General features: G+C 44.4%; 1 protein-coding gene across 1 annotated transcript in view; it reads right to left on the reverse strand.

Annotated features, from left to right (window-relative positions):
* GRIA3 (glutamate receptor, ionotropic, AMPA 3) overlaps positions 1-15876 on the reverse strand; it is a 156037-nt gene that overhangs the window by 24978 nt on the left and 115183 nt on the right. The window contains exon 11 of the mRNA XM_009330818.1: positions 13475-13673. Coding sequence (XP_009329093.1) covers positions 13475-13673 — 199 coding nt within the window. The remainder of the gene's footprint in view (positions 1-13474; positions 13674-15876) is intronic.

The following is a 15876-nucleotide window of genomic DNA, read 5'->3' on the forward strand; positions in this document are numbered from 1 at the left end:
ACACCCCCCTTGATGCACATGGGCGTTTTCACACCTCCTTCCCTGTCGGGAGCTGCCCAGGGCACAGCACTGCTACCAGGCACCCGCCGGAGGGGCCGTGGGGACCCCAGGGCTACCAGAGGTGCCGGGAGGCGGTGGCTGTCACCGGCTCAGCGGCTGCCACCGTCCTCGTGCCCTGCGGGCAGCAGAGCCCGCGTGGCAGCTGTGTGCACCTGCGCAAGCGCAGAGCAGGCAGCGCAGGCAGAGCACGCCACGGCCCAAGGCACGGCCCTGCCCACGGCCGACCTGCCTGCTCTTCTTTTGCAGCTCCCTCATGCAGAAAGGTAACAGAAACAGCCTGGCTGCCCAACACAGAGACTGCGTGAGCAATGGCAGTTCCGGCGCGTCCTAGTTTCAAGGTGCTTGTCCTTACAAGCTTCATCTTCTTTTAACACAAATACTCCAAACGCACCTGCCCATTTATATTTGCAAATGGGCATCTAAGGGACAAAAGGAAGGTAAAAACACAGCTTTACTCTTTCTCTTCGTATCTCTCAGCAAGCTAAAGTGGTTAGCCTTCAAAAATTGTGCATGCACTACGTATGCTTCTGCTTGTTTTCCTCTGCAGAGTATGCCTTTAATTACACAGATAAACCAGAATTTCTTTTTATCTTTTAACTCACACCAGAATATCTGTCTTTAATAAGTTCTTTCATACTCTTTCCAGCTGGCCTGACTACCTAAAAGCAATTGCCAATACATCTGTGCATTGTTAATAACAAGTTATCTGATGAGTGCCAACAGCATGCTCAGGGCTGCAAATGGTCCAAACAAAGCACGTTCCCCGCTCCAAGGGCAAAGGGTGAATATCATCATTCATGCTTCAAAAAACCAAATTCCACGACTCAAAACCGGATCGCTTTTCAACTTTAACAAATAGCCTAAGCTTCATAGTTTGCTCCCTTCATTTAACTCTTTTGGATGATGTGGTTAATAAAAACCAGTACATTTTTATATGATCATTGCCCACCTCTTCTTCAGCCAAGTGGGATTTTCATAACATCTTGTTATTATCAAACTAACTAAATGAGTACAGCAGTCTGATCTAGTAGAAGTAGACAAAAATGCAAGCTAGAAGTGAACATAGCAGATATTGACTGGGAAAGGTTAAAAAAAAATGCATCGGGCACGTGTTGGTTTCGGAGCGGCCAGAGCCGGGCTGGGGGAGCCTGGGTGAGGACCCAGGAATGTCCCGGGAGCGGGGACCAGGGAGGTGACGGGCTCTGGCCACTGCGCCCCGCTCAGTTAGCACTGCTTTTTGCGGCCGTTCCCCTAAATTCATAATGAGGCCAAAATAACGATTTATGATGAGGCTTCTTAGAGAAAGGGACAGTGCCACCAGAGGAGCTGTGAAACCTGCAAACCACCTAAGGAGTGCTTGAGGGCATTTTCTGCCCCAGGAGCCACATTTTACACCTGCTCAACGACATGAAACAACCAGTTGACTAAAGCTGGTCAAAGATGCAACGAGATTAAATGAAAGACGGTATTTTGAGTAAATATTTTCCTTTTTCCAATTTTCCAATTGCCTCAAAAAAAGTCCCAGGAGCCCCTAAAACACTTTAAGAAAAGGAAAATTTCTTTCCTTTCTAACTATAAAGCTGCCAATTCTGTGCTGAAAGAACATTTTCCCCCATCTGTCCTCCTCTGCAGACATTCACGCCGCCCCTCCCAGCCCGCCCCAGCCTCCTCGGGGCCTGCGTGCCCCCCCAGGAGTCTGACACCTGCGTGAGGGGCCAGACAGCAGGAGCAACTGTAGAGGAAGGATTTACACTCCAAAATAAGGTAAGGTCTGACAGATCTGCACTGCTGCTAGAGTTCAGCGGCAGTAAAACATTTTCCCTCTCATTAAAGTGTTACTTTTAAAGACATATTTAGAAAAAGAGCTTAAAAGCAAAGATTTAAACCAATTCAAATCCCGTAACTGCAGTAACTCCCTATGCTCTGCAACTCCTATTTCATTTCTTTGATACTGCTCTCAAGAAGTCTGTCACACACATTTCCTTGGGATTTCAAGGGGTTATTATTATCATTTATTTCTTAAAAGCAACATTTTCAGTGTTTCATCTAGGCCTTGGGACACATTAAAGCATCTTTCCATTATCACAGCCTTACTGCAGATATACATAGGGCTGGCTTTTGCTTTGTCAATAGTGCTGGCTTTTTTCTTTATTTGGAGATGTTTATGCAGAAGAATGAGCCACACGCACCTCCGCTCAAGGGTGTGGGGAGCTCCCTTTCCTGTCAGCAGAGCCAGCAGCTCTCATGCTGAGGAGTCTCTTCACTTGGCCCGTTACTAACCGGTACCTAAATACACATTGCTTCAGGGTAGCAATGCGTTCTTTTTAAAAGAAGGTGCCAATTCAATCAGTCCACAATTCTAACACCGTCTTTCATTCTAATTCTCCTAGTTTGGATGTGTGGTTGGCTCCAGTACTGAAATGAAAAAATCAAGCCAACCCACAGCGTGCCACAGCATCAAAAAGCGCAGCTGGACGGGGCTGGGCGCGCGTTGCAGGCAGCGGGAAGGAGGCAGGTTTACCTCTCACTTGCAGTTATTCCTTCAATCCATTCAACAACAACAAAAACCCAGCACCCACAAACCTGGCTCCGGCTGAGCGGGACCAGATGCTTTGGTTTTACTTTTGCATATCCCAAACCGCCTAGAGATGTATTGCAAAACCCAGCACATCTTGGATGATTCCTTGACATCAGTTAAATTCAGCTCTAAAACATCTTTGTGACTGAAGCCTTCTCCCGTTGACCGAATTACCTTTCCCCCTCTGCAGACATCTGTCTCACGCTTTTGCTAAAAGTGACATTGTGTCACCTCCTTCCACTACTGAGTAGCGGTGAAGCTATTATATTTGAAAGAAACAGCATTTTTCCTCTACAGTTGAAGTATGTTACAGGGATGTCCTTTGCCCATTTTAGAATGTTTTGCCCTCTCTGCCACCTCCTCTGTGACCTGCAGGTCTTCTTCAAAATGCCTGCCTCATGCATGCTGTTGGGCTCTTCTATTAAAATGATCAAAACTGTCCTTGGTTTCTTATGACAGGCACCAGGAAATTATATCCCAGCATTCGAGCTCAAAACGTTCTCTTATAGGTGATTATTGTTGATCATCCAGTCATGAGCCAAATTCATTCAGATCAATTCTACTTTTAAAATTAATTTATATATTCTCCCTTTTTTACTCTGTATGTTTAAAATTTTAGATTATACTGATGTTAATTTTTTTACCTTTGTCTTCAGAACTAAGAGAGTGATAAACAAGCTTAAAAAAAAAAAAAGAGGGAGGAGAGAAAGCGAAAAGGTCCCCCCAGTAATCCAGGAGCTGGGCTATGAGGAAGAATAGGAGAACGTTTCATGCTGGGCAATATCAGTGTAAGAAATGGAACGGGCATACTGGAGAGGGAGAAAACCCAGAAGGAAGCCAGTTACAGCTGCCTGGTCTGAGGGCTGGGTCCAGGCTACGTAAACGTTAATATACTTTGGAGTAGGCCAGCATACATTGAAATGCAGTAAATCCAACAGGGAAGTGCAGCAAATGGGACTGAGACAAGTGCAAAGTGGACGGAGCATCCTGACCACGGCACGCACACAAAGGTAGGCAGAGACATCGATAAAGGACCTGAAGGAGCAGAGTTAAGACACTCCTCTGCTACACCAGTCCTATGATGGCTTTATAGCTCTTTAACAAGGGAAATTTATAGCCCTAAGTCAGACAGATGTTGCTGATACAAAACACAAAGGTCCGTACTATAAACAGTGCAGGTATTTAATCTGGATAATACATGCTGCCTTTATACAGAGGCACGCCTCACCGATATGAACTTAGGTAGTTAAGTGTGAACCTTAGCTTCATTATCATCACTCATTGCTTTTCTTCCACGTGTGCAATTAGCTCTTCTAGAGCAGCTAATGAATCCAGTAACTTATGAACCACTAAAAACCAAGTTACTAAACAGGAGTGAAAAAATGCCAGAAGACTGCCTTGGTACCACCGCTGTTGCCTGGCTTGGGGATCACTTTGAGATCCATTGGTTTGAGGCAGTTGCTTTCTTGGACTTCCAATATGGCAAACTGCAACGGAGTGGCTACCACTGTCTTGGTCTTTTGGATAAGGCTTTGATTTGATGCCTTTCTGCTCCCTCACAAGCCTGACGTCGGGTCACCCCTGCCGCAGCTGTCTCTGGGAGGAGCAAGGGACAGTGGTCAGAGCTCCCAGCCCGATGCCAGCTCTGGAGCGCGTGGAGGCTGGCTTAATGATGCTACATTAATAATAAGAACATGATAAATATTATTAGTAAGGTACCTCTGCCTGAGATTTCCAAGCTCTTTACTGAGAAGGAAAAAGTAGGTCTCACGAAGGCCGGAGGGCACCATTAGTCCCCTTTCCCAAGTGCGGACATGAAAGCAGAGATGTCATTTACTGAAGGTCACGGGGCAAAGTCTAATAGATCAATGTCGCAGCTTTTAGCCACAGATAACTTGTGATGCCAGCAATTTACTTACCTATATGGACAGAAAAATCAATCCCATCATTACATGAACCTCTTGTTTTTATTACATTCTTGGCAGAAGAAAGTAGGTCAGATGCCATGAGCATGCACAGGGCATTTCTCTTTCAGCAAGGCCAACCCCCAAATCTACCGAACTCTACCCATGGTTTATAAATTTGTGGGATGCCATGGATAAGCAAAGTTCAAGCATGCATATGTAAACTATATTTGTAGGAATAGACAAATCTTTGATAACATGCATAAATGTAAAAGGAAGAATGAACTGGTGAATAACAATATTTCACAGTCAAGTTTGTGATGGGAGACATTGTCATGTTGGTTTGTTGTTCAAAGTAATGATATTATAACTTCTGCTTTAGAAATGGCATTTTCCTTTCCCAGTTGGGGCAAATGAAGACTAGAGAGCTGAAGGAGCAGGCCCACAAACCCTGGGGCTGCCCACTTTCCTCTAGGATCCCCTATGTCAAGATTCAGACAAACCCTGTACGGGGGCTGTGAGGACAGTTACCCTCGGAGAGAGCCCTCTGAACCCACTGGCAGTATTTCTCCCCTGTCCGGAGCAGGGATGGGAGTCCAGCAGGGAGCTGGTGGAGGAGGAGGCGGTGGGGAAGGAGGGTCAACGGCAGCGCTGCACACACGGGCAGCTGGGGAAGCAGCCTGCAAAAAACCCTCCAGGCTTCAGCAACACTACAGGTTTTCCACACCTGACATACACAGGGGCCAATTACAAAAGAAACTTTATCTTATAAAAATAATACAATATTGTAGGAGCTTTCTTTTGAGACTTTCTTCCCATGTATCACGGTCATTTTGAAAACATGAGCTTTGGCAGCAGGCAGGTAACGTGCTGTAGCTGCTTTAACAGACGTCTTTTCTGGAGTGAGCTCCGCTCATACGAACAGACAAGCAAAGAATCACTCCAGCTGTAACTAGACATCGCTGACATGTCAGTAACAGTCTGAGTAGCAGAATGTAAATCAAGATTTTAAGATGTCCTTTCCTGGCACAATATTCAACTTCAGACTATGCCTATATTCATCTCCTCACTTTATTGCTGTCATCCATTCCTCCCCATTGCAATAGTGATTGGGAAATTAAAATGAAAGTCTTTACCAAGAGACAACCTGTCTTTGTAAATCCTCTCGTGATTCATGGCCAGAGCCGGCGCTCGGCGAGCGCTCACCCCGAGGAAGCGCACTGGGAGGCTGCGCGGGGAGACGGCAGGGGCTGGGTGGCACCGCTGAGGATCAGTACGGCTGTGCTCTGCAAGCGTGTCTGTCTGTCGGGGGAGCAGGAGGCAGCACGGACCCGAGTTGGCCGGAGGGAGGGATTACGTCAGCCTTCAGGCTAAGGGGCATCTTTCCAGCAGCGACATATTTAGCAGAGTAGTCTTGTCTGGGCAACTGAGCAGCACACCAGCCCTGGTCTGGATTTGGCCCATAATAAATTAACAGAGAACGGTGTTTCCAGCACACGATCTGAACACTGACAGGTCTAATGAGTTTTCAGCTCCAGACAGAATAGGCCAATATACAGGCAATGATGGAGAAATCCCAGTGGACTGCAAGAGGGGATGTTTCATATTCACATCATTAGAGTTTCTAAACCTTTATGTATTTTCTAATTATGCAGAAGTAACAGTAGCAGCACTGTGAGTTATTTATCAGCACCCACGTATTTTAAATGAATCCCTAACAAGCATGTATTCATGTGACACAGCAGCATTACGTAAAGTAGGAGAGACTTGAAAAACCAGGGTCCTCGCTGTCTTGAGCAATGTCATTATCATTATCATAGAGCTGCTCTCCAGAAAGTAGAGCATTCAAACAGTGAGTGATTTTTCCCCGAGGCGCTCTCTGCTTCGCCTCTGTGGTGCAGACAGAGTTACGGCGTTAATCCACTGCTAGCTGCAGTGCCAGGCTTCACCATGGGCTGCATCCACACGCACTGCCTGACCCAAGGAAACTGTTCACCTCTACAGTGCAGCCGGCAGCTCTGTTCTTATAGAGATCAACTTCTGAGCGGTACTGAGACATAGGTGAACTTGAAAGCCTAAACTACAAACACAAGTTGAGCTGACAGACAAATGCCATCTGTTACTGAAGATAAAGCAGAGATTTATTCAAATATTTGTTATTAAGTGTTGACTGAAAGCTTCGTTGAATCCTGGCTTGTCTGCTGAAATCAGTAAAACGGTTCAGCCACCTTAACCCCGGTTCCATCCAAACGTTTCCTTTCCAAGGAGTGGGTGATGGATGAGCCGTTAATTTCAGTTCCCGTAAGGACACATTTTCCTCTCCAATCCATAGGCTTAAAGACATTAGATCACTTCATGGGAAACGATTTCTTTTGTAATTATGTCACATTTGATTTCCTGCTGTCTTTAAAACTGCCTGTTAGCCATGTGGCAGAAAGGAGGTTCAACAGATTAAGAGACACCCCCCCGCAAGCAGACCATCTATCATTCATGCAATGGAGAGGCTGTGATCTCTCTGTACAGATACATTCACCTTTTAATATTTGTGCACACCCCCACCTATATCAAACAGGGAAGGGAGAGAGAATATATGGGTGAATAAGTTTTTCACGCTTTCTGTGTTGAAAAACAGTTAAACCACAGTAATTTTTCTGATTAATGGCTGCCACGTTGCCTATCAAAGATCGATACAGCTCGTATTTGAAGCTATCGCTTTTCTGTGATGTTCTATTCTTTAAAGTCCATAAATACAATCGCACTTCAATATTTTTGTCAGGCATTTGTTATGATGACTGTGTTGTTTTGCTCGATGCCAAGAACACAGAAAGCTTAAAACTGCTAATCATAGTTTTATCCAAAGGCAAAAGCAAAGCATTTGTATGAATGTTGTGCTAGAAACAAGTCCTTTATCTTCACTAGCAAAATAAATTCTGAAATTAAAAATCAAAGAGTTTAACTACAGATGAACCCCTTAGCGCTGCGTGCACAGAGTTCACTATGGTGTTTTTAATAGGCTCTAATGATGATCTCAATATTGTTTGATTGCACAGAATGCATAAAAATCGCACGGCAGCTCTTGGTTCATAATTCAAGGCTTCTCCCTACCTAAACCGCTTGCTGGTAGAATTTATTTCCCTTACCTCTTGTCTTCACACAGCCTTATCATCAGAGGAAAGCAATGAGCTCTTTATCTTATAACTGGGTGTAATATGCTAGTGCTTCAGAATGCATTACGGTCATTATTTCTCCCTCTCTCCCTAATGGGTCTGGGATGGTGCTGGGCTCCTGCCTGGCTGCCCGCCCGTGGGACCAGCCTCCTCTGCCACAGCCTGCCCTTACCAAGGGCCCTCGGCGGGACCGTAACGGGGAGTCCTCTCTGCACACTGCCAGCTGGGCTGGGATCCAGTGGCAGTTCGCTCTTTGGAGCCGAGAGGGACCCGCTGGTCTCACCAGTGCCACTGCCGCCCGTTATACAGCCCGTTATAAAGCACTGCCTGAGCAGGAGAGGAGGTTTTAGTTACCCCAAGTGCTTTTAGTGGAAGGTATTTCAAAATCCTTTTGATGGGTTTAGGAACATTTTTTTAATTTCCAAGGAATTTGGGATCAATTCATTCACTTGTTCTTTCACTGTTTCTTCAGATAAATGTTTATTTTCCGCTTTGGTACTAATCCGTCTAGTGTTTTTTTCTTTTCTTTTGAACAAATCGATTTCTATATCAGCTTTAGTTTTACCAGCTAAACAAGTTGTACTTAAAGTTATTTTCAAGAGATACCTCACTAGTCCCGTTACCATATTTACATACTTTTTCTGGCACGTGTTTCCATGTCAAAGCACTTTTCCTCAGCATGGGCAACCAGAGCTGCAGACAGAAACGCAAAGCCTCTTGCCAGGGCATCTTGTGCTTTTCTATCTGCTCTTGCTGAACTATTCAGACTTGATGAAACCAAGAAGAGAGAGAAAAAGGGGGACCATCTTAGGGGCCATCCTTAACATGACTTCCCGTGTCCTAAAAATTGTAGGTTTATATCATATTTTATGTATATACGAAGTCCAGAAAGGCCTCACATCTGAACCTGGTTTGGAAAGAACCACTTTTTGAGAAAATTCATGAAGAGGAATTTCAAGTGCTGAACATGCCCACAAAGACGTAAAAGAACAGTATCACCCTCTCACAAAACATCAATTAAGAGCAAAATATTACTGAAGTGTCTGGCCAGGCTATCCATGTGCAATGAGAAGTGAAGCCTTCACACAGGAGGCACAAGGAAAGCACGTGCAGGGCTCCTCGGTGTCCTCAAGTCAGCTATCACTCCTACGTGTCCTGAAGTAATGGAGCCTTAGCTGTGAATTTCATAGCGTGTTGCAAAAAATTCCTAAAAATAGTATCTGGAGTATCTAAGCTGTGCTTGAAGGCTGTCAGCCTGTTTGAGTCCTCCAGGCACTGAGCCTAAAGTCTTTATCGACAGCAGAAGCAATGTCAGTGTCAAACTCTCTACCCAATACTCATGAACATCAGTGCCAGGTAGGAGTAACCAACTGTAAGAGCAGGAACCATCATGTCCAAAGAATCTTTGGCCTTTCTACTGAAACTCCCAACAGGCCTGGCAATCAGTGCCATTTCCAGGAGAAAAAATTAGGAACCGACTTCAGAGCAGCAAGTCGTTACATCTGAGGCACAGGGGAGCCATTGGATAGTAGAGTCGTTTTGTCAGGGACATCCTTGAAACCATTGCTGAGAAAAATACAAAGTTCAACAATAAAGTATCAGTCCTTTGAGGCCTCCTTTGTCCTCTTAGTTTTAGTTAACAGTGATTAACTACATTGGTAATGGTGTGATATGAGCCGCCTTCAATTTCCCACAAAAGGGAGAAGGACCTAATGCAAGATCTTGCTAAATGATACCTGCCTCAGTATTTCAACCTATAAAGTCTTGTCACATCAGATCAATTTTGAGGATACCTTCTGAAATTTCAGGTTTTCAGTAAAGTGTACTAGCGGGTCAGCTGTGTTGGTCAATGATCAAACACATACTTAGCAAGTTATTTTATAGAAGCCCCTTAACACAGATATCTGCTACCAATTATAAGGAACCACCAGGAATTCAAGAGCAATTTATATTTCTAACTGTCTAGAAACACATTCTGCTTCTACTGAAGTTTGAATACAGCCAAGTTTACATAGGAATTACTAATTGGTGGTAAAGGTCATGCCTTTTGAATATATGCCTATTGGAGGTCTGAAACCTATTAGACTGTGGTATTACACTTAGGCTCAGTGCTGAGTTTGGATTAAATGGTGTTATATTGATTTGATGAGCTGCTTAGATATGCTGAAGCTTTAATTGAATATATTAGAAGATGTTAATTCTAACAGATACACCCTTAAAAGTAATAGCTTAGTGATTTGAAATTGCTTTCTAGTAGAGGCCTTTGCTGGTTTTCAAGAAAGAGAAAGAGGTATTTTGGAGTTCTTAATCTGAGACTGTATGTTAATAAATATCTAAGGAGAGGTTCTTTCTTTTCCTTTTCAATATGGATGAATACCCTTTGAAAGCCAAAAGGGAATTGATGTAATCTATTGATTGCCATTTAAATGCCTTTATAAGCTAATTAGTGCAAAATGTAAAATGTTTCTGAGTGGAAACAAGCAACAACCATGAAAATACAGGAAGGCTCATTTGCTTCTTAGATATACTGGGGGGACAAATGCCCTGATGCAGAGTCACCAACAAGCGATGAGTGTGAATAGTGCCTGCTGTGAAACTGTTATAAAAAATAGGCTCTCTTGTTGTGAGAGCAATGTCACGCTGACAGCAGTCATCATGCACACTTGACACAGCAGTGGTGTATCTAGCCTTAATCTACATAGCTGGGATAGCGTCTACCTGGGAGACATTGTGATGTTTAGGGAAACAGCCAACACTATAAAATAGGTCACTAGCTGGAGTCTGCCCAGGTCTGAAGCGGCTGAAAGTCATTACCATCTGTTCATCTGAAGCGAGGTGCTGGTTTCGTTCCAGTTCCTACCAGATAGGTATCCACACTGTAAAAGAAACCTTCAAAAGTGTTCCTAGTTGGAACTGGGGTTGGCAGAAAGGAGCCATGGACTGAAGGCTCTAAAGGAGCTCCTTCTAGCGCATGCAGATAAGATGGTGGGCATCTGAAGCTCATTTATGTGTCGTCCCTCTATGACACATTAGGAGGCAATTTTTCCTTGCTGTTGTCAGTCTGGCACCTTTCACTGGCCATTAAGATCAATATCTGACTAATATCTTTGAGAAACATTTTAGCTTTACAGCTCTAGGAAGAGTTATACCCATACAAGCGTCTTTATGGGATCTTGGAGAGACTGTCCTGTGCTCCCTGTGTGAAGTCATGGACTGGCTACAAAGCCAAGTTACTGTTCTTGGTGCCTCTACACATGTGCTGACCTCCTGCTCACAGCCAGGTAACCTCTCCCATCTCTAGGGAAGATTTAGCTACCTCTCACATGCCACAGCCAGAGCGTGTGTAAATACGCATGGGCAACCAGTGTAAGTGAGGATTGCACTGACTTGCTCATGTAGCCGTCCCCCCAGTTAGAAGCTTCCTTTCTCACTGGGGAGATGATCCTGACCCACTCAGCCAACTGTGGTTAAATCGGTTAAATGCTGGTGGGGAATGGGCGGAGGAGGGTATTGCCCTCAGAGGGAATAAGCATCACACTGTAGCCAGGAGAAGTCATGGCTTTTTCTGACTCAGACCACTATCACTCCCACTGATGCTCTAGTAGCAGTGAGAAAAGCACTTACAGGGTGAAACGTATCCCAAACCACAGAGCAGGCATAGTCTGCGCAGCAGGCGCTCAGAAACCAAGTGTCCTCTAAGAGTTATTTCAAGTTTCAGCCATCATTACCATCTTACTAAGTAGCTAATAAAGACTGTACAACGAAGTATTTATGTGGACATATGCATTTAATCTAAGGCAAAGCTTTTGCCCTTCTCAAATCAACTGAAGAAGACTCTAATTACAACAGTTTCATGGCTGCATCACTCTATTCAAATTAATTACTCTGCAAAAGTTAATACAACTGAAATTATGTTGTGTGCCTTGAGAACGCTGAGGAGAGAGAAGCACCTCTTAGGGCCCATTCTCCTTCCCACTTGGCCCATCCGGATCACCCAGAGCAGGCGTTACGCCCCGCTCCGCCACTACCGGGGCTCTGCTCTCCTCCTTCCCCATCAGACTCCTCTCCCTGCCTGATGGAGCTGGCAGCTCCTGACAGATCATCCTCATTTACAGCCCTGCTTTCTCCAGCACCAGGAGAGAGTCACAGCTCATCTCAAGACTATTAACAGCACAACAAAGTATTCATACACTTACTAGACTCTGTATCCTTTCACACGAAACACTCATTCCTTTGATCTCTCGGTGAGAAGGGATTTCCTTGTTATGTCAAATGATTAAGGAAATGCAGAAACACCCCCATACAATCCCTCCTTCTGTATTAACGGTAATGAGGTAGCAAAAGAAGATTTTTTTTCCCCTGAGAACAGTACAGTGACTGCAAACAGCACCAATATTTCTAATCAAGTTGTGCTACCACTTCTGACAGGTCCACTCAACTCATTTTTGCTGTGCAGATAATACTGCCTCAGGCTGATAATTAAACAGAATACAAATTTTTACACACTCATGTCACCCTTACAAGGTCAGTGTTTATCTTACAGGATTTTAATAAAAACAGAAGTCGTTGTGACGTACCAGCCACCACAGTTAATTAAAAACTACTGAGTACCTATTTTTATATAAAGACATTACATATAAGTAAGGCCGAGTACAAAAGCTTCATAAAATACCTTTGCATTCACTTCCAGCTTTACATCAGATTTATACATACATGTAAGTGTGTGTGTGTGTGGTCATGTATTCAGATTTTAAGCAAATTCAAGGAGCCATCAGTATTTAATCAGCCTACAGCAGCAAGGGTTTTTTTGTCTCCCTCCTCCCTCACGCTTGCACCTGGCCGGTATGCGTGATAGGCAACAATTAGTCCTGCAGCACTGACCACTTTTCGATACAAAAAAATGTTGGTTTGAATGGCATCTGATTGGCGCTGCTGAGAGAGAACCAAGAGCTCCCTGAAAGAGCTGAGCATTTCAGTTCATCCTTGGAAAGGCCAGAAATAAGAGCTTTTCATGTCACAACGTTTTTAGATACATAAAAGTGGTCCGAGGTCGTATTTAGAGTTTTTAATGACCCTCACCAAACTCTCTGCAGTCCAGCCTGTGGCTTGGCAAGTGGAGAAAGAAAGGACGATCTTAAATAAAAGTGTATACTTCCCCCTACCCCCAAATATTGCAAACCCAGCACTTCCCTAACCAAGGTGAATACACACCAGTGTTCTGGGGTACGAACGTTTCACCCCTGACTGCTTGATACAGCCACAGCCAGATGCTGGTGAGCAATGACAACATAGCAACAACTGCAGCAATCAATGTACCACATAGAAACGAACGGCAACACATGCCTCCCACCCCCCTTCTCATTCTGGCAAGTGAACACCGATGTCGGATGGCATTAACGGCTGCCAGCTGGGCAAACAGAGCAAGTAGGTCAAGAGCATCACTCCTCCAAGAGTTTTCTTTGCTAAATATTGTGCTAAGGACTGCATTATTGTTCATCAGACCAAGGTTCTGAAACTGGTGTTAAAAAAACCCTTCCCATGATAGCAGAGGTCAGGTTTTCCATCTTGAGATGTTTCAGGTTGAGCAAACCCACCCATTTTTGATAAAATGCCTTTTGATATTAAAATCTGCACTCAGGCCTGTCCTGATTGCACAAAGCAGCTTTCATCAGAACAGCTATGACAGCTGGGTAGAAATAAACGACTGAAAAAATATTAAGCTCTTACAGTTTAGGAAAGCTCTAATGGAGATTTAACAGACTTACTCTAAAGAATTCTTTGGTTGAGCCTGAATCCAAAGTGCCATAGGCTATTTCGGTTTGTTTAGCCAGGTCCTCTGCGCTCTCTATGGGAGAAACCATCCTTTCCACCGTAAGGAAGGCAGCAAGATTAGCAGTGTAGGAAGAGATAATGATGAGAGTGAAGAACCACCAGACTCCTCCGACAATTCGCCCTGAGAGAGATCTACGGAAAAACACACATCGTCAAATTGCTTTGAAGACATTCCTTCATTTTCTTTTTTTTTTCATTGAAGAGAAATTCACATGCACAACCCTTTTGTTCAGATCCTCCAGGTACCTGTGAACAGGCGGACTGTGAGCCAGTTCCTGATAGCCTTTCTCAGGAGAGCAAACTCGGCGTGCACCTGGTCTAACCTAGTCAAACTCTTCAGTCTTTCAGTGAAAACAAGGACAGTCAATTAAGAAATAATTCATCTGAGCCAACCCCAACGGAGGCTTGGAGAGGAACAAGCTCTCCTGACTTACACAGACCCTTTGCTGAAGAAGTCTTTTGCCAGAAGACTTCTGTCTTCTCTGCTTGCCCAGCCTCTCCCTGAGGCTGGATTTGCCTGCTGCGATATGCCAGCATCATGCCTCTGGGGGCTGCCCAGCTTGGAGGACACGAATGTACCCTTTCCTGCATCGACTCTCAAAATGTAAGATGTAATAAACCGCAAAAAGGAATCTGAGTAAACATGCAAAGGAATAAACCAAAAATGATCCAGTACCCTTCTCTCATCACAACCTAGCAGGAATTACAGACCAAATCTGCAATATTGAAGTGAGGAGAGAGGCTGGTTCGTTTTATGTTTTATGTTAATTAAAATCTGCATGTTGCACTGTTCCAAGTCAAGCGTATTCCTGCTTTATAACCACCAGAGCAACAGAGAAGGAAGCAGAAAAAAAATTGTGTTCCATTTCTGTTGGGTTTTTGTGGTTTTTTTTGTTTTTAAAAGAATACCATAAGGACTAAAAAAAAGCCTATTTGTAAACATATAATTACAAAATGCCTAGTGGTCAGGAGGTCTAGATCCTGTCAGTAAGAGCTCTTGATGCTTTAAAGCAATTGAACATCAGGCTCAAAATATTTGTTTGGGGCTGAAGGATGCCAGTGCCCCGCCGCTCAGCTGGGTGGGGAATTTCACCGCCATGCACAGTGCTCATTCTTCAAACACCGCATGTTGACCAGGAATCATTTCAGGAGCTGAGACAAAGCTATTTCCTATGTTTTCCCTTAACTCTTCTAATACCAGTGGAGGAAGAATCAATCCCAGATACATTAAATCCGCGGAACCTGGGTGCTGTAGTCCTCAGTTTGTGTGAAGGGAAGAAATAGAAAGCAAGAAAACTCTTACCTGTTTATTTGTTTCCTTCAAGCCCCTCAGTGCCATCCCCAGACAGTGGGTACAAGTTGTCCTACCAACAGATGGAGACAGGAAAAAAGCAAAAGTCTCGTGATGTGCCCCCACCCACCCACACAGGGGGGTTAGCTGGTAAACTGCCTAGTCTTGGCCAGAGCCTGAGATTGCCTGAGCCATTTAAAAAATCCCATTAAGTTATTAAGAAAAAAAGAAAGAAAAAAAAATATCCATCCAACATTAAAGAACACACCAAAGAAAAAAAAATCACCAACACAATAAAAACAGAGAGAGCACTCCGGAATAGGTTAGAGGAATGTGGAGAAACAAAACTAAGAGGTGAAGCACTGCTATTCTCCACTCTCCTCTGCCCAAGAAACTGAAGCAGGAGCTCCCACCAAGGGGGCAGATGCAGGCTGGTTCCTATGGATTACAGCATGCACTACCTGCCAGCGCAGTTAGCACCCCCGGGACTGCTGCATCAAGTCTGTACCAATGTGCAAGGCAGTTCAGGTGGTTATAAGCTTAGGGAAGCCTGAGGAGTGAAGCATCACCTCTTTGTCCATCAGGAAGCAATGACTTTCGAGGTGTGAACTCTGAGAGACACCGCCATCGCTCTGGCCTGCGTCTGCTTCCTCAGGGCAGGCACGCATCCGCCAGATCACCAACAACCAGAGGAGGCTTCCCTGCCTTTCTTGAGGGCCTCCCAAGAGGATAAAAGGCTTCCAAGTTTCAACCTGTGCTGTGCTGCAGCTGTGCTCGCTAACAGATGCTACTGAGTAGCTGCAAAGTTAAGTTGCAGAAATATACATCCAGAATAACGTAGTAAGTCAAGGAATCTCTCTACTTTGCTCTACATTCTTTGTAGGTATCAAGTGAGTATCTTGGGATTTTACAGATGGCTAAAGTCCTTTCTGGCCAGCTCCCTTACCAGTTAGGGTCTTGGTTTTAGCTGCTTTGTAAAACTCTACACACCGAATCAGCCTCTTACATGGGCTGACGTAATTTTAGCCAACTACAAAGCAGTGC

This window comes from Pygoscelis adeliae, unplaced genomic scaffold (genome assembly GCF_000699105.1).
Source record: "Pygoscelis adeliae isolate BGI_AS28 unplaced genomic scaffold, ASM69910v1 Scaffold100, whole genome shotgun sequence".
NCBI classification, from domain to species: domain Eukaryota; kingdom Metazoa; phylum Chordata; class Aves; order Sphenisciformes; family Spheniscidae; genus Pygoscelis; species Pygoscelis adeliae.